General features: G+C 33.0%; 1 protein-coding gene across 1 annotated transcript in view; it reads left to right on the forward strand.

Moving 5' to 3' along the window:
* Positions 1–22,764, forward strand: part of LOC111641617 (rab3 GTPase-activating protein catalytic subunit-like) — a 39,324-nt gene that overhangs the window by 4,743 nt on the left and 11,817 nt on the right. Inside the window, exons 2-9 of the mRNA XM_023387819.1 lie at positions 1,950–2,002; positions 4,482–4,560; positions 10,289–10,427; positions 14,030–14,108; positions 17,535–17,654; positions 19,011–19,176; positions 19,249–19,348; positions 22,456–22,534. Coding sequence (XP_023243587.1) covers positions 1,950–2,002; positions 4,482–4,560; positions 10,289–10,427; positions 14,030–14,108; positions 17,535–17,654; positions 19,011–19,176; positions 19,249–19,348; positions 22,456–22,534 — 815 coding nt within the window. The remainder of the gene's footprint in view (positions 1–1,949; positions 2,003–4,481; positions 4,561–10,288; positions 10,428–14,029; positions 14,109–17,534; positions 17,655–19,010; positions 19,177–19,248; positions 19,349–22,455; positions 22,535–22,764) is intronic.

Consider the following 22,764-nt stretch of genomic DNA (forward strand, 5'->3'; position numbering starts at 1 on the left):
ACCAGGGGTGGCCAACACGAGGCCCGCGGGCCGCATGCGGCCCGCCGGTAGTCAAGTTGCGGCCCTCGGAGCTAGGTCAAATGAACGTAAATGTTAACTTTATTGTACATATCACTAAAAGAACATTACTTCATGAGTTATTCGTATCATGTATTTTTAAATTACAGCTAAGAGAAATTTGAAATATCTCTCATTTTTGGAAAAATTCATAGATTTTTAGCTATTTCAAACATCCCGCTATTTGACGCTCAGGGTTACTTAGTTTTTTGTCCGACGCTAGGTGTTGATAAAATTTAATATGAGACTTCAACTTTAGCTGTATATGTTCTGTGGGCTTCGGCGTTTTCGGGAAGCTCGCAATGCTATCGGCCTCATACTCATAACTACTTTCACTCCAGCTTGACAAAGTTCCGTGTTATTCTGTAGTTTCGTTTTATTATTGTCAACGCATCTGGAGAGATTTTGCAATCGACAGCACTCAAAGTCAGATGTCTCACTTTTAAATATTTTTAAATTGTCTAATAAATATGTTTGATTCTCGGCTATGTTTTATTTTCTTCAAAAAAATAAATATACCTATTTTTTGTGTTTTTTACATTAAACTAGGCAAGTGTTTGACCACGATCTCACCTACCGGAAAGCGACCATGTGGTTGAAGCTGTAGCACGCATTCTTTACTTTAAAAAAAAAAATAGGTGCGTGGCCCGGCAAGAAATATTATTTCTGAAATTTGGCCCGCCTTCTGAAAAGGTTGGCCACCCCTGCTTTACAGTATTTACGTGGAATACTAAAATTAAATGAACAGCGTCTAAAAATGATTATAGAGTTGCTAGTCAGCATACTGAGAATACAAGCTTATGAATGCTACAAATGCTATGTAAGTAAGAACCGGAGCACGGACTCGGCAATTTCTGTCCATCCTGTGTGACTTGATCCATAGCCATTTTACATGTTGACAGCTAGCTGTACTATTAAATTCGTTGAAACAATAATATGTATAGTTAAATTTGTGATTTTTAGTTTCAATTTTTCCATTGACCTCCCAATCGACCCCTGGGAGTCGATATTGACCACTTTGGCGACCCATGCAGTAGAGCGTCGTTTATCCGAATCAATTGGGGGACTGGGGTTGTTCGGATAACCGATTTTGTATGAAAAATATATTAACCTATCCCATGTTGAAATTTTTCTCTATTGCGTGTTGCTTTGTGTTGAATTTTCATTGAATTTGCATTGAATGTTAAGCCTAATGTAAATTTTTTAAAATAATAATCATGGCTATTGTACCATTAAAAATTATTTCTTTATTTTGTACAAACAAAATAAATATATTGAAAAATATAAAAACAAAAAAATTATATTTTGGAAGTTAATCTAGTATCAAAAACACTCGATTCAGCATGACAGTCCGACTGGAATGCTTTCGGTTAACCAACATTTCGANTTGGAAGTTAATCTAGTATCAAAAACACTCGATTCAGCATGACAGTCCGACTGGAATGCTTTCGGTTAACCAACATTTCGATTGATCAGCTTTTGGATAAACGACGCTCTACTGTAATAATATAATTTTTAATAAAATATCATAACAAATGACACCACCAAATGTTGCCGGGAAAGTTAAGCAACTCGTCGCTTGATTTTGTAATATATGCATTTTGGAGTTAAAAATAGTAGCGTTTATAGAATGGAAGTTTAGATTATAGTTAGTTGTGATGATAAAAATTTAAATACTATAAAATACATCAAAACTCCAATTAATTGAGAACTCAAGCCATCTGGATAATTGGATGTTTGCCTAAAATTGTAAATTTTTTTTTTTCTATTTAAATACTTTGTTATGTGCACATGTGTATGATTATGTGCAAATAAAATAATTAAAATATTCTGTGTTCATTTTTGGCAGTTTTATTTTAATGTATTAATTTAATAATTTATGTATTTTACAGGAACAAGATGTGTTTGAAATCACAGATTTTACTACGGCATCTGAATGGGAAAGGTAATTTTATAAAATTGAATGCTATTTTGTCGTCTTTAACATGTTTTCCACACTCGTAGGAACCCACCACGTCCCTAGCTGTTTACCAAAAAATTTTTGGGCTGCAATTTGAAAAAATCGTAGACATATAAATTCTCACTGTCCATCCCTCTGTAATCTGGAGAATTGTGTTAGATAGATGAATGTCAAGACCAGATATGGAAAGCTTAGGGTCAGGAGGCCCTGATTATACAGTGGGTGATCGGTTAACGAAAAAATCGGATAATGAACACTTTCGCGAAAGATTTTTATGATCGGACGACGAACACATGATCGGATAACAAACACTTCACTGAACAAACATAAAAAGAAGCGACAGAAATAGCAAATACTGATTGATTTTCCTTTGTCTTCAGATAACTTTTTGGACACGGGAGACATCAATGTCAACGCTCAACCTGATATATACTGATCAGATAGTATTCCTTGAACTTTGAAATACTCCCTTGTAATTCCAGCCTTTTATTTTATTGACAAACAATTCTTTTATAGTATTCGCGAGACTGTCAGGCGGGCACTCATTAAGTTTTGCGTTGGTTTTTATTTTCAAAAGGTGAGAGTATAATAACAAAGGTAGAGAGTGGGCACTATGGCTTGAACAAATCCACAGTAGGGTGCAGTTCAATCTTATCTAAGAAAGATACTGTATAATGAAGAAAACTCAAGTAGCTAAAGGAGTAACAAATATCACATCTGAGAAATAAAGAACATTGAAGAACTCATAATTGAACCTGAAATGGATCTGACGACAGAAGAACACCAAGAACTCTTGAATGAAGAACACCAAGAAACTCAGCGAGATATGTTTTATTATGAAAAAGAGGATTAATGCCAATATCTGCTATTAATTAAAGATCTTTTGAAGAAGTGGGGGATGTCAGATCAACGGTCTTAGAATGGCATACAAACTAGGTTGAGGTTAATAGGCTTGGGGATCTCTACAATTACAATGCTATTAATTCTGAAAATCCTGAAGAAGAGAGCAAAGCAATCAACATTAGACAGATTATTTAAACCCCACAAACAAAAAACATGAGTAATAAAAATGCAAGACTGTATATGTATGTACTTTTATTATTACATATAAATAAACGTAGTAAGAAAGTATATTTTTTTTATTTTTGGGGGTCTCCATAACGAATTAATCAAATTCCCATACAAACCTATGGTAAATTGATAATCGGATAGCAAACAAACTTTTGGAACGGATTATGTTCGTTAACCGAGCACCCACTGTATATGAACTTACATTTTGGCCAGAAATCAGGTTATTTCAATTAGAAAATTTTCTCCTGGACAGAATTACACAGCTGGCATGACTTCAGTGTTAATTTATGTGTTATTTAGTTTTAATTACTTTTTTCTACATTAAATACATCAAAGAAAATATATTCAATCAATTTGTTTGCTATAACTGTAAACAATATTAAATTAGTAAGTATGTAAATTCAGTGTATGTGCACAAAAAACCATAAGCTTTATTTAGATAAATGTCTTTATTAAAAATAACATAAAACATATTTCCATAACTCAGAATTCAAAGCAGCAAAATTAAACTTAGGCTATTTAATCACAAATATAAATAAAATTACCAAGATGACAGTCTTTACTATCACACATGTAGACAAAACACTAAATTAAAATGTAAAATTGTCTAACTTTTGTTCTTTTTCACACCTTTGAGACCCAATTTGTCTGTTGAGAGTTTGGAAGAGTCAACTTTACCTTTGAGACTCTTGTATGCCTTGACGTGCAAAAAAATATTAAAAGACTCGGACTATTATTTGGTCTTGAAGGATGAAGGAGGACAAAAGATGAAGTCACTTTAATTCTTTAATCTTGTGTTTCTTCTTCTTAGACTGTTTTATATTTAACAAGCAATTATTCATTGAGACATTTCACAATGCTGGGCTGCAATTTTTAAATTAAAAGATGATGTATGAACTTTCAGTCTAGACCAGAAGTTCATACAAAGTTAAATTAGGCCTCTGGCTCCTAAACTTTCTAACAACAACAACAATAACACCGGGATGTGTTACAAAAATCATACTCCTAGAACCTATTTCCAGTGTGACGAAAAAAACAAAAGAAAAAGTTCACCACAAACGTTTTCAATTGATTTTTGTCTATCTAGTTGTTTTCAAGATTAATGAAGGACAGACAGCAGGCAGATGACAATGGAAATGTATATGTCTGCAATTTCAAAATTGCAGCCCAATAAGACCACACGAGATGCCACAAAAGACCATAAGAGCGCCGAATACCATAGTTCTCCACCTCCTAAATTATCTGTACTTCTTTTAATAATAAAAGAGCAAAGTGTTTACTAATTATATTTTATGAAAGTAATTAATTTAGACTTTTTTAAAGTTAAAAAAAAAAGTTTTTTTATTCTAAATCAATAAGTGATTTTAAGAAAAAATATATTTTATATATTCAGGTTTATTGCCCGTATAGAAGAGATCATTCACGAATGGAAGTTGGTTTCATCAGCAACTGTACAGCCACCTTTAAAAAAGGTAAATATAAATTAGATTATCATAAAAGAAAAGCTTTGATGAATCAAAAAGAATATCAGAAAAAGGTTCAAGCATAAATATATTAAATCATAACTTGATACAGCATACTCTTAATTAGCAATTTTTTCGTAAAGCATCACAATGAATACTTGCAAATGGATCTTTTGTTATTAAATAGGAACCTTTCATAATCTGCAAATTACTAAAATGTATGATTTTATGTTGTAATCAACATTGTTATTGCCAAACCCAGGCTTTTGACCTCTCAATCACAAATTTGTACAGTACATAGACTTTGTTACTATATATATACAGGGTGTTCCAAAAGTTTCCATACTTACGAAGATGAAATGTAACTTTATTCACAAAACATTAAAATGTTAGCATTAAGATTTGTGTCACTGGATTGACAGAGTAAGTCAGTGGAACATGTAGGTGATCTGCCAATGGTGTAACCTCTAGCAGGACTTCTTATGTGGAAGCTGGATTCTGTTTAGTTGTTAGACACACGAAGAAAACCCAGAACACTGCATGGTGACCAGCCCTTTGGTCAGGCACGAACTAATGACTAACTACCAGTGTTCGATGGTTTTATTTATTTGGCCAGTGGTGGGCTTGATTTATGTCAATATATGGAGACTTTTGGGACCTTGTATATAATTCTTATTATTTGAGGTACTTAAGTTTGGCACCATATTCAATTTACTGCAAATTTCAGGTCATTTTTTTCATATTTCAAAACCGTGTTGTATCTTTATATTAGTTTTTCAAAATTGCAATGCAGCGTATAATCAACACTTGGCATAACTCATTTATTTATTTCAGTTATTTCACAAAACTGAAATAAATGAATAAGTTATGCCAAATGTTGATTATTATGCTGCATTGCAGTTTTGAAAAACTAAAAAACCAAATTTCAGGTGTTTTGAATACCTGAAGTTGGCACTAAATTGTTTAACCTGTGCAACTTTGAGGTTGTGAGGTTGAAAGCTTGTCGGCAATCCTCAAGTGAACGAAACAGTCACTCCTTGATTATGCGAAACTGATCCTCTATCCTTGTACTTATCATTAGGTATGTATCTGGGATTTTCTATTCAATTTTTGTAAGACAGATATAATGTCTTTTGTTAATATTTTCTAATTTTACAATGTCTGTCTGATCTGTTTTTTCTTATATTTTTTCTGCTCCATTAAAGCATTTATTTTACAAGTTCTATATTTTAGAATATTAATCTTATTTGACTGTTTTGATTATAAATGAAACAAAACCTTATCCATTGACATTAATTAACTTTAATTGTGGCGCAACTCAAGATTTGTACACTTTGTAATCTGTCAAAAATACTTACAAAGTTTACAAATCTTGAGAATTTTGCTACAATTAAAGTCAATGTCGATAGAAAGGATTTTGTTTTATTTATGATTTATTTTGACATTAAATGTGGTACACATATCTATTTCAACTAATCTCATTAAATAATTATAAAATTTATTTTATACAAGAAATAAATTCTAAAGTGTGAAGAAATAACAAAACAAAGACATTTTTATGCATTCCTCTTTTTAGAACTTATTATTATTATTACAGTGGTACCATGAGTTACGAGTTTTTCGAGATACAAACTATCTCTCGGCTGATTTTTTTGCATGGAGTTGACAGGCTAGCTTATAGAAAAACACATAATCAAGTAACGTAGGCATTAGTTCACTTCCATGTTGTGTGCAGCATCATTCTCTCATTTCTTAAATTTTCCATCTTTTCTTTCTTTATCTATGCAGCAAACGCCACAACATCTGCAAAACTAGTTTATTGCAGTATATTCTATTGTGTTTTTATACAATATTTGTTATTTATAAGTACATTTTTCTTATTTAAAAACATGTAACAAACAAATTGCAGTGTTTTGGGGTCCAGAACAAAATGGATTAATGGCATTTCAATTCATATCAATGGGGAAAATTGATTTGACATATGAGTAATGAGTTCCGTCACAGAACAAATTAAACTCATAAGTCAAGGTACCACTATATTATTATTTTTTGTGAGTTTTCTGAAAGTGTATACTCTATCATTATAGCAATTTAATGAATCAATCGGAGATTAAATAAATATTTAATTTAAATGAATATTGCTTAGTTAATAGCACTAGCATAGTAGTTTTGTTCAATGCTAGTGACAAAGATACATAGTACTTATGTATCTTGTTACTTAGTGTAAGGAACCAAGTCCAAGCGTTATTTTTATTTTGCTTTTTATTATATTTTGTTTGGGGCTTATGTTTTGTTAGGACGAAGTTTCCCTCAGGATAGCTGGTGCTCGATCGGAATCAGTTTCATTCGGTAAAGCAAATGATTAGAAGCCTTGGGCCGAAACGACCTCAACCTATTCTCAAACTTTCAATGGGTGAGAAGTCCAGTTTACCCAATTTAAGCCCGGATGATTCTCAGGATGTGAGTGCCCAGTGGGCCACTTTTGGTAAGCAGAACTGGTGCTGTGGGATGAACCAAATGCCGGGTTAAGGAACCCGATGCAAGACGCTCATGGGATCCCATGTCCCTGTTCAGGCGCCAGTTGTAAAGTACTATATTATTTTTCCGACTTTTCCAACGATTATCGACACGACTGTGTGCCGGAAATAGCCATTTCCTAACAGGTACTTTACGCGGATTTGCGTTAGTGTGCCAGGCCTGGACTTTAAGTGTGCACCAACTTAAATAATGACAAAGTTTGTCAATAACAAATCAAAATTTAATAAAAGTTTTGGTAATAAACTATATACAAAATTTAGTAAAATTCAAATAACAATTTATTCAATGAAAGTCAATAAGAATCAACCCGACAAAACTCAAATCAGTCTATTTTCTAACTTAATTCTATTCCCCTTTGGAATTCGACAAAATCAAAGACTTAATTTATATACAATAATTCTTATGAATTACAGATCCTAATCATCACCTCAATATACTAGGAACCTATTTCCTCAACTCTCAAGACTTTCTCTATTCGTCGATCCACAAATCGAATAACTTCAAAATCGCCTTGGAACTATTTGATCCTATCGGACACCTCTCTCGTTCACTGCTACGAAGCTCACCAAGCTCGTTGCTATCAGAAGCTCATCTCGTTTGTCTTCACTTGAGGTTCAGTCTTTATACTGTGAGGTGACATCACAATTCTAAATGTGATCACTCCCCTCATTTACATACTTATTTGCTAACAATAAACTTTTTCTATTTGTCTGGCAGCCTATTTTTCCGACAATACTCGCTAACCTTTTACATTATTCTTTTTGACAATTTTGGGGATGTTTTTATTCTTTAAGGTTTAGCGAGTCCCTAAGTTGTGCTTGAGGGGTCTCCCCCTTTTCTCAATGCGGACCTACTTTTTTCCGCTCGGGAGCGCAAGTGTGCACGAGTTTTTTCTACGGCGCTTTTCTCTCGTTGGTGAGTTGGTTTCTCTTCTATTTTTAAGTTTCTAAGGTGAATGGTGAGGAAACCTTCATCCTAACAAAACATAAGCCCCAAACAAAATATAATAAAAAGCAAAATAAAAATAACGCTCGGACTTGGTTCCTTACATTAGTAGTTAGTATTAAGTACATAGATACATCAAGGAAGACAATTCTTTCAAAATGACACGAAAACAAAACATTTTTTAACTAGATACTTGTATCCCTTGCTTAACATGAGATTTGATTAATGTGCAAAATTAACCACAACAATCCCTTTATATACACAGCAAAAGTTTTAATTAATGTGGTTTTAACAGCCATTACTTAACATAAATGTTTTTCTTGACAAATAAGGTGTTGGTGAGTTTACTATTTTTATGCCGAGGACAATTTCCGGTATAGATATGCAGTTTAATTATGATAGTTGTGAAATTTAACACATTACTGCTGATGTGATATTGTATTCTTTGTTTAGAAGATATTTTTAAAACTTTATTTTACATTTTGTTTGTGTAAAATCAGATTGAAATGTCTGCAGACAAAATGCATATCGGGCATATTATTTATGCTTTTTAACCTTTCAGCTGTGCATCTTGATAATCCGAAACAACATCGTAGTTGTGTAGACAGTTTCTGGTTTTTATAGTGAATTTTACTTTGCAATATCTCTCTTAAAGATTGTTGTAGATCTGATCTGTTTTTTGTCTTTTATCACACACATATCACACTTTACAATTGTTCACTTTAAAATATTATGTGCGTTTAAAAAAATTTATAAAATTTGAGATTTCAAAAAATCAAAAAAAAATTTTTTTTAATAAACAATAGGTCTATATTCTCACAAATTAAAAAAAAACTGCAGCTTTCTAAACTGATGCAGAGAAATAATACGGCCTATAGATTATAACTCCAATCAGCGTGGAAGGGTGTGGTGGTTTTTCTAAATCTAGGTCAATACAATTTTTTTATTGATGATATATATTTGATTCTATTTATATGTTATTTACACTATTGTACTAACAGTGGTATATATCAAGTGATTATTACTTTATTATATTAATGATTACACATGTATTTTTTACGTATTTTGAAAGTATTATGATAACCAGAAGTACTTCTTTTTAAAAGATTTAAGGCTGGATGGCTTAAAAAACCTGCTTGTTTATTAAATAGGATAAATATACATAAAAATTTACTAAATTTGAGCTAAAAATAGATGAGAATAATGATTTATAATTGTTTGTTTACATTTGTAGCTGACAATGTAGCTCCGAGAAGGTATAACTTTTTCCAACAAAGTTCCCACCCCACAAACCCAAGTCGATGCTTATTCGTTAAAGGATGGTCATTTAGCTATAATATACTAATTAGAGCTCAACAGACGTGCAAACAAGGATTTTATTGTCAAATGAACAAAAGAAGGTTCTCCCATAGACTTAACATGGAAAGGAGGACTTTTATGGGTAAATTTAAAAATACAGGGCGGTAACAAATATCTTATTCATTGAAACAGACTTAGTCTATTTAGATAAAAGCCAATCAGTGCTTAAATCGCCACCAACTAGTTAATTACAAAAATAAATTGACACTTACTTCAACTGGAGTACTGTGCAACAGTTTAACTAAAACCAGTTTCTCCAATGATAGTACCCTGCAAACAACTGGTTAAGTTTTGTAAACAATATAACTCGTACAAACAGACAGTAAAAAATACTTGAAGTGTATGGGGAAGATGTTCCTGAATATCAGACATGTCAGATGTGGTTTTGAACTAATGAATGCAAAATATGGGGGCCACCCAAAAGTTGTTGACAAAGAGAAATTTTAGGAAGAAATTGCTAAAAATCAACAAATAGCAACTCATGAACTTTCAACAGATCTTAGCATATCACTGACATAATGATTGTGTTAAGCATGCATTAAGGGGGAAAAAAACAAACACTGGATCGAGTGTAATTTTTCTGACAAAGATAGGAAGCTTTAATGTTTCATTTCACTTTTTAAATTACTTACACATTTTTATCATAGAAAACTTTTCTTGTGGGTGACAAAATTAAAATAAAAAATATGTTATTAACCAAAAATTTGTCCTAGCGAGTCGTGATTGTTCGGTCAAGTACCAAGGTACCACTGTATTTGATTAACGCGAATGTATGTGGTAGCATTGAGGAATTAATTAATTGGGTTAATCAAGAGATACCTGTATTAATTAATAGCATTTGATAAACTAATTTAAATTTTTACATCTTAATATGTTTTATTTTAATGAATTGCAGAATGAATTAATTACTTCACAATGGGAAGAAGAAAGAGAGTCGTTATTATTTGCTAATGTATCATTTGATGTGATACATCATTATATTAAACAGGAAAAACATAGTTCAGATGAAGTTGCCGGAAGTGATGAATCTAACGGTTAGTAAAGAATTAGTTAAATGGGTGTTAGGATTTTGAAAAGTTTATTTATATTAATATATTTTTTTGTTATTTGTAAACATTATTTTTAAATTCTGTACATGAATTTGTTGTGAATTTATCAATACAATAATTATAAAAATAGAATACAAATGCAAAAAATCTACTGGTATTTCAATTCAGACTATCAAACAGTAATACTGAATATGTCTTATAATCAAGTCTGTTTTATCAGGAGACAGAGTTCAGTTGTTAAAAGAAATTTTATTTGATATACATTTTGGGATTAGAACATCCCCTCTTCGAGCGGGAACACTCCAGTTTTTGGTCTGCAACTTGAAAAAATTTTAGACCTATAAATTCCACTGTCATCTGTTCATCCTTCCTTGATCTCAAGAAGAGCATTAGATAGAAGAAAGTCAACACTAGATATGGAAAGACTATATACAAACTTCTGGTTTACACCAGAAGTCACATGAATTCAATTCAAAAATCTTTCCCTGAATGGAGTTATAATTACCTCTTTCTAACCTGTTACCGGTGTGTCTACTAACTCTTAACGATCCAAAACGAATCAAAACTAACGTTTTCGAACCCTTAACCGGTTCTTCTTCAGGTTTTTTTCGAATCTCTGATGGAAAATGCAGCTCATAAAAACTTTAAATTCGAAATATGTAAGTTCGATGTCAATTAGCGATGCTGAATGGAGTTACGTAGATAATCAGCATGACTCTGTTATTAACATGAAAGTATGATGTAAAGAGGCAAGACACTAGTAATTTGAGATAGAAAACATTAGTCCAAACAGGAGAGGAAGACTTCTTACACAGGGCCATGGACTTTCTCAACCAATCACACACCGTCATCTTACCAGAAGACCCAACTCCATCTGTGTTAAGAAAAACGAAGAAGATAGTTACTTCTGTCCTTTCGGGACTCCTGGATCCCCCCATCCAATGTTGCTTGCCCCAGGCTTTTCTTTGAAGCCAAAACACACAAAGTGGGCTGGCTGTTACGGCTTTTAGTCAGTAAGAGGTCCCATCCCACCTACTTCCTCGAAAAAGCACTTGCTAAGCTGCTGGGTGGGCTTCTTCCTTCATCCTCTGTCACGGCCAAGGCAACATTATGCGTTATGCTGGATGGCTTGTCTCCGGATACTTACACCTTCTATAAAATGGATGTTGTTGCATTATATCCTTTGGTCTTACTTATCAAAGAGGGCTTCACTGCGCAGCAGGTTTGAGAAGCATTACTGTTTATTACAAAGCACAGTTATTTCCTCTTCAATGGGAGGATTTACCTGCAAAAGCAGGGGGCTGATGGGATCACTGCTGTCAGATGTGTTAGCAGAACTTGTCATGAGGCATCTTGAACACAGGGTCTTTAAATTCTCCCTTACCATGGCTTACCCCTTAAATCTATTTAAGGTACATGGACGACATTCTTTTGACATGGCAGGATACAGAAAACTCCTTCCAGATATTACAGCATCACCTATCAAATGTGTACTCCTCCATTAACTTCACTTGGGAAAAAGAAATTGGGGAAAAATTACATTTTTGGACCTGCACATCCACAAATCCTAGGAGGATTTGGAATTTTCCATCTACCACAAGTTAGGCAATATGCTTCCCATAATATCAGCCATGGCCTGTCAGCCACAACAGTATGTTAACATGGCCATAGCTTCCTTAATCAGACAGGCATTCTTACTACCTTCGACACAACATTTTATCAACACCAAGCTAGAGGTTATCCACACAGCGGTACATGTGGTGGGATATGGTCAGGTCCTGCCAAATACAACCATGTCAAAAACAGCATTAAACAGTCTTTCTTCCCTGCTACCACCTTGCTCAGTCCAATGGATTGGACAACACTCCATCCCTCTCATACTGTGGCTGCCTCACAGACTGGATTTGCCAGATTTTTAGGCAAAATGGCTTTCGCTTACCCATAGCACCACACCCAAGTCTGAGACGACTCTTGTGTAATGATAGGGATGTTATTTCCACTGTGGAAAAATCTGGTGTGTACTCCATTCCCCTGCAAAACCCAATATCAGAACTAAACACCTATTATACAGGTGCGACCTCCAGAATGCTGGCGGTTCGCATATCTGAACACCAACATTCAGTCACACTAGGCAATTGCGATACTTTCCAAATTGGTGCTACATCACCACCACACAGCACTTTGGAATCAGGTGGCGATACTCAGACATTGTGAGGAAGGGAGATTGCTGTATATTTGGGAGGCCTTCCTCACTAAGCTTCTCTCCCCATGCAACTCCCCTATCTTCAAATTACCTGTTGTTTGTACTAATTTATACAAACGTTTAATCAACGATAGAAAACATACATTTTAAATAAATTAAGAATACAATTAAAAATTGCAGCCCAGCATTGTGGTGGTGTCACAATAAATAAATGCTCATTAAAATTTAGATATTTAATTATACACTTCTGATATCACAATATGCTTCTTACACAATTCCAGGAACAATCCAGTTTTTACATCTACATGACATGCTCCTTTTCCATTGCTCCAATGTTAAATTTCTAATAAATTGTAAAGATGTCAACAGCTTCTTACGAATTACCATTTGATAGTGTGAATTGGAATACCAGTAGATTTTCTGCGTATGTGTGACATAAAGTCTGCTATGGTGATTTAGTTTATAAATCATTGCATATATGTAAAAATAGAATTTGAGTGATATTTTAATTCAAATGTTTTATAGGTTAACAAACAAAAATCTTTGGACATTAAGATATTATAATGTAAAATAGCTTAACAAATATTTTTTTTATTTTTATGTTGACATTTTCAAGGCAAAGAATAAAAATGTTATTTAAGTTTAGAACAAGAATTTTATGAACTTTGAACTTTTAGAATGTATTTGCTTAAATTATAGAAAAATTTCTTGCAAATACACAAAGTAATGTGAATAAGACTAAAAGTGTAATAAAGTATTCTGTGTGTGAATAATTGAATAAAGGTTAATAGAAAATGCATTTTTGATAAATAAATTATCTATTTAAACTTCAAATTTCACTTTTAATTAATTTCCGTAAATCTGAGTTCATTTTTTCAGTAACCCTGAAAATATTTTTAGACTTAACTATAAATTGGCACATTAAAAGATAGTTCTGGTCTAGTTTGGCTCTCTGCCGCTTGTTTATTGCATGGAGCAAGTGAACTGCATCAGTTAGTGGAACATTGTATTGAATGAACATTGGTGTCCCACATTGTGAAATCCACACATACAATCACCACTATTGATGACATTGTGTTGTGCTGGATATTCCTAAACATCAATGTGTTCAGCTTGTATAGATGTGACAGACAAGCACTTTCGATATCATCTGTGATGATGATACCACAGTTGGCATCTGTATTTATTTATTTATTACTGTATTATTCTGTGCTTCCGTTAAGCTGTGGACTGGAGCTACTTTTTCATGCATAACCTAATATTATTTTCTATATTAATTTATTTTATATTCATAATTTAGAGTATATTTTTAACAAATTTTTATAACCGCTTCTAAAATTTGTGAAGTTTTAATACATTTGCCAAGATCAGCGTATCGTTTCAGAGCTACTTCCTTGTGCAATGACCGACGTTATGTCTTGGGAAAATGATTTCCCCCCTCGAGCACATTGTTTAGTTCGATGGTAAGTTTTATTTAAATTAACTTTTTATAATTATTGCTTATTTATCATAATGTTAGTTGAAATTACCGTAATAAGTATAAATAAACTTTGTTAAAGCACATGAAGAAAATTCAGAAAATTTCACACGGCCAGCCTTTTTCTTACATGTCTAACATCTAAACAGCAATCATTTTTGCATAGAAAGTGTTGCTTTGCCTTATCCCATCAATCCAATCTACTTCAAATATAAACATCTGTAAGCTCAATATTTATGTTAAAGCCGAATGATTGCCAAATTAGCCTGATGTATCTGGCAATCATCTGGCTTTAATCTACTTTTGCGTGCAGCTTTGTGAGGTAGCTTTTACAATTCAAATTTATCTTTGTTTTCCTGGAACTCTGAAGGAATAAGAGCAGTTTCTTTTGGTTACCAACAATCTACTTAATTTAGAAGTATCATAAAATTGCCAATAGGTTACTTAATTTTAAAAAAGTTGATTAAAAATACAATGAACTATATTTCATATCATAAAAGTAGCTTTGGTTTGTTCACAACCTTTCTTTTGCTTGCTATCAAAGTTCAGCTTTAGGAAAGAATCAATCAAAAGTTTTAATTTGTTCATTTAAAATCTAAAAATTTACTAGGTTTAATTTAATTAAATAGCAAACTAAGTATATTTGAAATATTTAGGCTTAATTATGCATTTTTCATAAGGTATAGTTGCAAGTAATTCAAATGAACATGGCTTTTCACTCCATATAATAGTTTTATTTTTATTTTATTTTTAAAAAATTAATCAGAATACATTAAAAATTGAACATAGGAAATTCCAGAAGAATAGACTGACTCAGATCGGGTGGAAAAAATTATACCCCAAAATATAATTTGGCAGTTTACAGGCCTAATTTCATTTGTATAATCAAATTTCAATATATAAATCAAGCCAAGGATGTTCAAACTGCAATTACAGTAAGTTTGTTGATCTAGCCTATGAAACAAGGGTAGTAGCCTGAACATGATACTGTTTGTGACTATACTATGTTAACACTGATTGAAAAACATGAAAAATTATTAATTAACAAACATATTATTGAACAAAATCAGCATTTACAATCATTCGTTTGCATATATTTATTTATTTTCCAGACACGTACCATATTTTCACCCAGGATCTTTAGCACATTACACATCCAAACAGATTCCAGTTCACAGAAAAGTACCATGCAGGGTTATTATTGGGCAATTCCAAATTATTTTCTACTTTTCAGAGGATACCAGATTAACAGACTTTTACTGTATTATAAAATATTATTAAATTGTGAAAATTTTGAAGGAAATAATAAATTTAAACACTTCTAATATTAAAACATTGGGAAATGTCAATATTTGTTCAATATGTAAAGATTTCCCAGCTATTTTTATGGTTTACAAACAATTTTAAAAGTAAAAATAGGTCAGAACTATAATAATGTATTCATTTGTTTGAATTATAATATCTAAACTAATTCTCTGACTCAAATAGGAAATACCATTAAGTTTACTTTCAAAGAAGCATTTTTCTTAGTAGGCATATGACACTTTATTTAGTAAAATAGTTTTAATAAGCAAACCAATGATGTAGTTGTTTTCAAATGAAATGAGCTGTCATTGGCTTGCTTATTTGGCTGTATTAAAGTCGCCTTACTATGCAACTCACCCTGTTTATGTGTGTGTGAAATAGTATGAGTAAAAATTATTTCTCAAACACAAGCTGTTTTCCTTATTATAGATAAATTAACTAATTTATTAATTTTTCTAAAGTGTGTAGAAAATTTTTTAATTTTTAACTTTTTGAAGGGGGCCATTTATTCTACGTAGTATGATCCAAAAGTTTGGGACTTGGCGTAATTCCTTACCTTAAAAAGTTTATGTTGCCGATGCACAACCACATTCATAGTAATCACCTTGGATGACAATACACTTTTGCCAGCGCTCATATAACTTCTAGAAGCCATTTTTTGAAACCTACCGTAAGGCTTCCTGTGATGCTGATCTCACCTCATCTGATGACACAAAATGGTGTCCCTGCAAATGCTTTTTTCATTGATGGAAACAAATAAAAATTACACTGGGCTAAGTCTAGTGAATAGGTGGGGTGTGGAAGCACATTAATTTGAGTTTTGGTGAGAAACGTTTGGGATTGATATGCAGGTACGTTGTCATGCAAAAGGTACCAGTCTCCACTTTGCCATATCTGCGGATGTTTACGATGAATGGATTCCCTCAAATGACGTAAAATGTCTAGATAATACTCCTTGTTTACTGTTCTGCCTTCAGGAATAAATTCTGAATGAACAATTCCTTGAGAATTAAAAAATACCTCCATCGTGACTTTCCCTTTGCTCCAATCCTGCCGGAATTTCTTCAATCGCGGTGAGGAGGGTGATTTCCATGTTGAAGAAGCACATTTTGATTGGATATCAAATAAATAACACCACATTTCATCACCTGTTATGATGTGGTTCAAAAAAGCTGGATCCTTATCGGCTTTGTCAATTAAATCACTCGATATTCTCATTTGCTCTTCCTTTTGTTCAGAAGTCAAAAGCCGAGGGACAATGTGCTGAGACACTCAGTGCATGTTAAGATCTTCCGTTAAAATACGCTGGCAACTAGTCTTTGATAAGTGAGTAGCCACAGCAATATTTTCAAGGATTTGGTGACAATCTTTGCAAACACATTGAGAGATCAACTCAACATTTTCCTCGTTCCATGAAGTCAAAGGTCAGCCAGAGCATTCATCATCTGCAATGGATTCTCGGCCCTCTTTAAAACACCGATGCCATTTGTAAAACACCTTCAATTTTGCCATAGTACAATTGCCGTACACCTTTCTTAGCAATTTTAAAGTTTTCATAGGTGTTTTACCTAAACACTGACAAAATTTAATGTTGCAGCACTGTTCTTGAAACTCCATTTTTATTACATCACAGAACAAAAGTAACTATCTCCGGAAGAAAACAGCAGCGCTTGCGGTTTAATCACATGACATGAGCAAAACCAACCTGAACACATAGAGATGGTTTGGTAGAATCCATTTCATATGCTGTAACTTCAAATATATGCTTTTGTTGTCATAGATTACTGCAGTCCCCGAACTTTTGGATCATACCACGTATGTCCATCAAGCCCACAATGAGAGCATCCAAATAGAGTCTAAAATAGAGGGACAGAGTCTAACATATCTGTGGCAGGATGCCCATAAAATATTGGAGGATACCTCAAACATTTTGCGGGCTTTCATTACAGGTCAAATAAGGTATTCGAGGAGATCTAAATTTGAATCTGGGTATCTTGGATTGGCAAAATGTATAGATTTATGAGGAAAAAAAAGGAGCTTTATGAAAGAAAAAACATAAGTCATTAATATCTAAATAAGAAATTCATTATATTTATTATCGTTTCAGGTATGGTTTAAGAGATTTCATAATTATACATCCATCTAAAAACAACGAAGCTATCACAAATGAAGATAAAGCAAAACTCTTGTTGAGCAGTATATGTATAGCCATTAATAACACAAATTGGTAAGTAAAAAGTCTTGCTGTATTTAAACATTCTTTATACAGGGTGCATAGTCAAGTCCTTATACACTGACATGTGTAAACAACACACAACATATGACACAGTAATGAATTCAGCATGAAGACAGCAAAATATGAAACATACATATTATAAATAAACACATAAGATATGAATGAGAATGCATGAACACATGAGGAATACATATTTTATTGTCTGTGCTTGACACGCACATTAGCATTTCACACTTTTGTATATGAAAAGATGTCCTTTCATGTTAAATCGATTGCACTCTACAACTTTGTAATTGACTTTTCTTTCGGAATTGTGCATCTTTTTCAAGATGAATGCAATAATTTTTGAATTTTACCAGTATAGGTGCTGCAAGCAATCTCATCTTATGGCAGATAGTCTCTTTACTATAACATTTGTACATCTACACATCACATTCATAACTGCAGCTATCTACATTCATCTGTTACATTGATGTATAAAGGCTTTACTATGCACACTGTATTATCAGGGTGATTCAAAAGTTCCCAGACACTGACAACACTTTTGTAAAAAAGATCTCTAGCACTGGCAAAACTGCTGTGAATGCAAACGAGCTGGTATTTGCATCATCATCATCAAAGCACGTACTATCATTTTATTGAGCTGCTGAGTACTCCTTTGGTAAATTTTGTTTTCTGAAATAAAGAATGACTGACAAAAAACTAATCACTCAAGGCACTTTGCATCATTACTGAGACAAGTGTTCAGTGCAAGGGTAGCAGCAGAGAAAATTTGCAAATTTGAAGGCCCAGGCCTGATGAACAAGACAACTTCAGCTTGACTGGTTCTGCTACTTCAATTCTGGGAACATTGGCCTTGTAGACAAATAGTGGACAGCAACCTCTATGCTGAGCAACTGGAAAAAGTGTTTGAAGTCCTGCAAACTCACTATCCAACATTGCTTAATCGAAAGTGTACACTGCTGTAGCATAATAATGCTCTGGCACACCATTCCATGGTCTAAGAAAACTTAGAGGAACTGAAAGGATCAAAGTTTTGCCTTATCCAGCATACAACCCTGACCTTGCTCCATCAGATTTTCATCTCTTCCGATTGTTGGCACATTTTCTGTGAGGACGTTCCTTAAATTTTGACATCGAAATCAGCCAGGTGGTATTGCCAAGGAATCCACCAATCTGCAAAAAGATGGGTCAAGACCATTGCTAACAATCGCATTTATTTTGAAGAAGGGCCATGTCTTTGTGTTTTAATATCAATAAAGTTTTGTATCTTGTGTCTGTGTCTGGGAACCTTTGAATCAACCTGATAATATAATAAAAATGTTTTTACATTATATCTTTATTTAGTTCTCTTCCAATATTTGTTCAACTTCTTCAACCACATGAAAAATTCTACACTGGAATATGTGAAGGTGGGGGATTTAGAATGAATTTTGAAATGGTTCGCTTGCATCATACTCTCCCTCAGTATAATCACTTATCAGGACTTCTGAACATTTACAGATCTAAATTGGTAATTATGTTATTTTAATACATAAATTAATATTAGATAATATTTAATTTAAATGTATAATTAAATATTTAGGGTACACAATTAACAGATTTAGCTCCAATAACCGTGTCTATAAGGTTTACTTACATTATGAGAGATTGGTCTTTATATACTTGGCCGCAACCTCCTCCGGGTAAGGTTTTAAATTTCGAATTGTAAGATAATTTTATTTATAATTATAACTTTAATTAGTTTTAATTCATTAATTTCCATGCTTTGGATATATTTAAATAATTTTATTTTATTACAGAATTATCACTGTAACATATAATTTTTCACTTAAGAATGAATTTATTTTGATCATTTGTACTTTAAAGTAATATTTAGCATCATTGATTTATTTCTGTAATGTGTAAAATTTAGAAATATAAAAGCACTTATATACACAGGGTATTTCAAAAAGAATTCCATTTTAATTTATTATAATTATGTTAATTACAAGTGTCATTCAAGCTTAAACAAGACTTTTATTTCTACATACCAAAAGGAATGTCCAAAACACGTATAAACTATGTCAATTTTTTGAAATACTCTCCATCTGTATGTAGACACTGTTCCCAGCAGTGGGGTAGGTCCCTGATACCTTTCTTCGTAGAAAGAAGTGGGCTGACATAGCCAGAACAGGACAACTTGCTGCATCATCTGTCTGGAATTTCATTCTTCTCGGGTGCTCTTTAAGGGGTCCAAACATATGATAATCACTGGAAGCTTTTACCTTTAATCCTTTGATACGAAACTGATTTAGAAGCTGCTCATGTTTCCTTGCATACCCATTTCTGATTACATGTCAGCTGTTGAAAACCCATGTGGCGCACATCTTGTAGAACAGTAAGTGCTCGCGGATGATTTTCTCAACACTACCAACACCAATGGATACTTCATCTGCAATGTGTCTCACAGTTACTTGCCGGTTCTCCAGGTCAACTTGCTCAACTCATGCGATATTCTATGGTGTTGGATGAACATGTCCGTGTGCTTTGTTTGTCACCAGCTCTCTTCCTTCACCAAATTGTTGACACCATTTGTACACTCTTGCTTGTGATAGCATTTGTTTCCCATACTGTACACTCAATCTTCTCAAAATTTCAGCAAGTTTAACCTTATTCTTCACGAAAAATTTAATTAGGCACCGCTGTTCCACCATTTTGGACACATTACCTTCTGCCGTGATCACTAAAATTGCTATGCATGCACAAAATATGTCATGCTTGCTACTGAAATCTTTGGATGGATAATGCTATTCCTTTACTGGGTTTTATCATGCTACAGTTACTCTTCGAAATTATATGCCCAAAAGTCTCATTTAACATTGAACAACCCTTGTATTATCTGAAAACATTGTAATGAGTGTTAAAAACATTGGGAAAACTGTCCAAGTTTTCCCAATGCAGTCCAACATTTGTCCATTACAATTTCTCAATTCATGCATCTTGTTTCATGTTGCAGACATCCAACTGATGCTCAAAGTTTTCCTATGCTCGCTACAGCATATCTGTCATCACTCAACCCACAATTCTACAGCTCCTGTAGATTACTTGTGTCACACAGTGACAAGTGATTTTGACTTTGTGAACTGCAGAACACACAAAATGCTTTCTCTGTTGTGTATTTAACTTCCTGATTTTATAGGAGAGTATTCATGTGAACAACAGTGGAGTTAGACCATAAAACTAGACTGTTGTTGTTAGACTACAACAACAAATTTATTAACAAAAATCTACATGAAAGTTACATATTTTGCTTAAATTCTACTATTAGACTAAATTCTACTTCTGCAACTTATATAACTCAAACAAGTTATTTAATTATCCAACTGCCTTAGCATCTAACAAATGAGATAGAGAGAGTTTACAATTAATTAAGTCAACATAATACCTCATTTTTTTCAAATATTCTTCGAAGTCTTTGGCGGGAGCTGGCTGCGGTTCCTTGCATTTTGGTGGGAAACTCCTTTGTTCCAGACACAAACTTTCTTCTCCACAAGTCTGGTTCTCCAGCTCTGGATGGTTTGTGTTCAGCCTTATTTATTTCATTTTAATTGTCCAATTATTGGGGACAATTTCAGTCACTGAGGAAAGAAGCAACAAGGATCCTCCTTGTTGAACTGGTATCAAAGTTAACATCTTTCCGCAGGAACTTCCTTCCAAATTAAAAGAAAGTCCACCATGACTCATGACTAAAAAATGGTTTTTTGTTAAATTATTAAATTTTACATCAATTTAGGCAAAAGTATTGGCCCTAGATTCTCACAATTAAAATATCTTTTAAATTACAATTGTTCCTCAGTATCTATGGGAGATGGTTTTGGGATTCACCCATGGATGCTCAAGTTCCTTATATCAAATGCCATAGTGTTTATGTATAACCTAAACATGTTTTTCTGTATACTTTAAACAATTTCTAGATACTTGTAATACTTAACACAATGTAAATTTTATATAACTAGTTGTTATACAGTATTGTTCAGGCAATAATAATAAAATAAATCTATACATATTCTGTACAGATGCAATTACCATAGGCCTAACTGTCTATTATATGTTGGAAACAACATTTTCTTTCTTTTGACACTTACAGATTACATTTTGTTCAATGGTCCAGAAGATAAATACACAGAAAAGAATAATACAGAATACAGTATTCAAAATATAACTTGCTTCTTGGAACATTCTGCAGTTGTTATTAATTTTTTAATAGTTTTGATCTGCAATCGGATGAATTTACAGATACAGAACCTGTGCATACAGAGGGCCGACCGTATACTTTTAAGGCACTGTAATTTAACTGAAATTGTACTGTTAGAGAGCACTTACTATTAGAAGGCAGCTATTATTACTATTCTTTAGGAATTTGGTCAATTATTATTCAAGGATGAGTATTAATGGAATAAATCAAGTGACTTTCTTCGCTGTATTCAATCAAAATTTAACATTTGATACACCCATACTTTATTTCAATATAAGGTAAGAATAATGACCGAACAGACCGTGCATCTTTTCAGTTTAAAATAAGCACTATCTTCCTCCAATAGACAGTGTGTTTAGTATTAAGAGTGCACTGTATATAACATTTTTCATCTTGCAGCTGCGGTGTTTATTAGAATAAATACAATATATGAAATTATCTGATGTGTACAGTGAAACCTGCATAAATCAGACTCGTGTGGTACCGAATATTTTTTACATTTTGATCAAGGTATTTTAACAAAATAAAATAACTAAAATATATTTGATTATATAGATATAAATGATTTTGGAGAAGATTTAATGCCTTCAGATTTAGGAAAACTTCCTTTCGGAGCTACAGAAGATCCTATTATGTAAGTAATAGATTATTCTTAATAAAAGGTCTTTCAAAAGAATGCTATCATTTTAAATTATTGTAATTATGTTAATTATTATCCGAGAATGTCATAATGCACATTAAAATGTTGGAAAACCATCCAAGTTTTGCATTTCTCCATTACAGTTTCTCAATGTATGCACCTTTTATTGCATAGCACACCTCTGATAACTACTCAACTTCTTCCTTTTCTCCTACAACAAATCT

Source organism: Centruroides sculpturatus, unplaced genomic scaffold (assembly GCF_000671375.1).
Source record: "Centruroides sculpturatus isolate CEXI.00-Female unplaced genomic scaffold, Cexi_2.0 scaffold1087, whole genome shotgun sequence".
In the NCBI taxonomy this organism is placed as follows: domain Eukaryota; kingdom Metazoa; phylum Arthropoda; class Arachnida; order Scorpiones; family Buthidae; genus Centruroides; species Centruroides sculpturatus.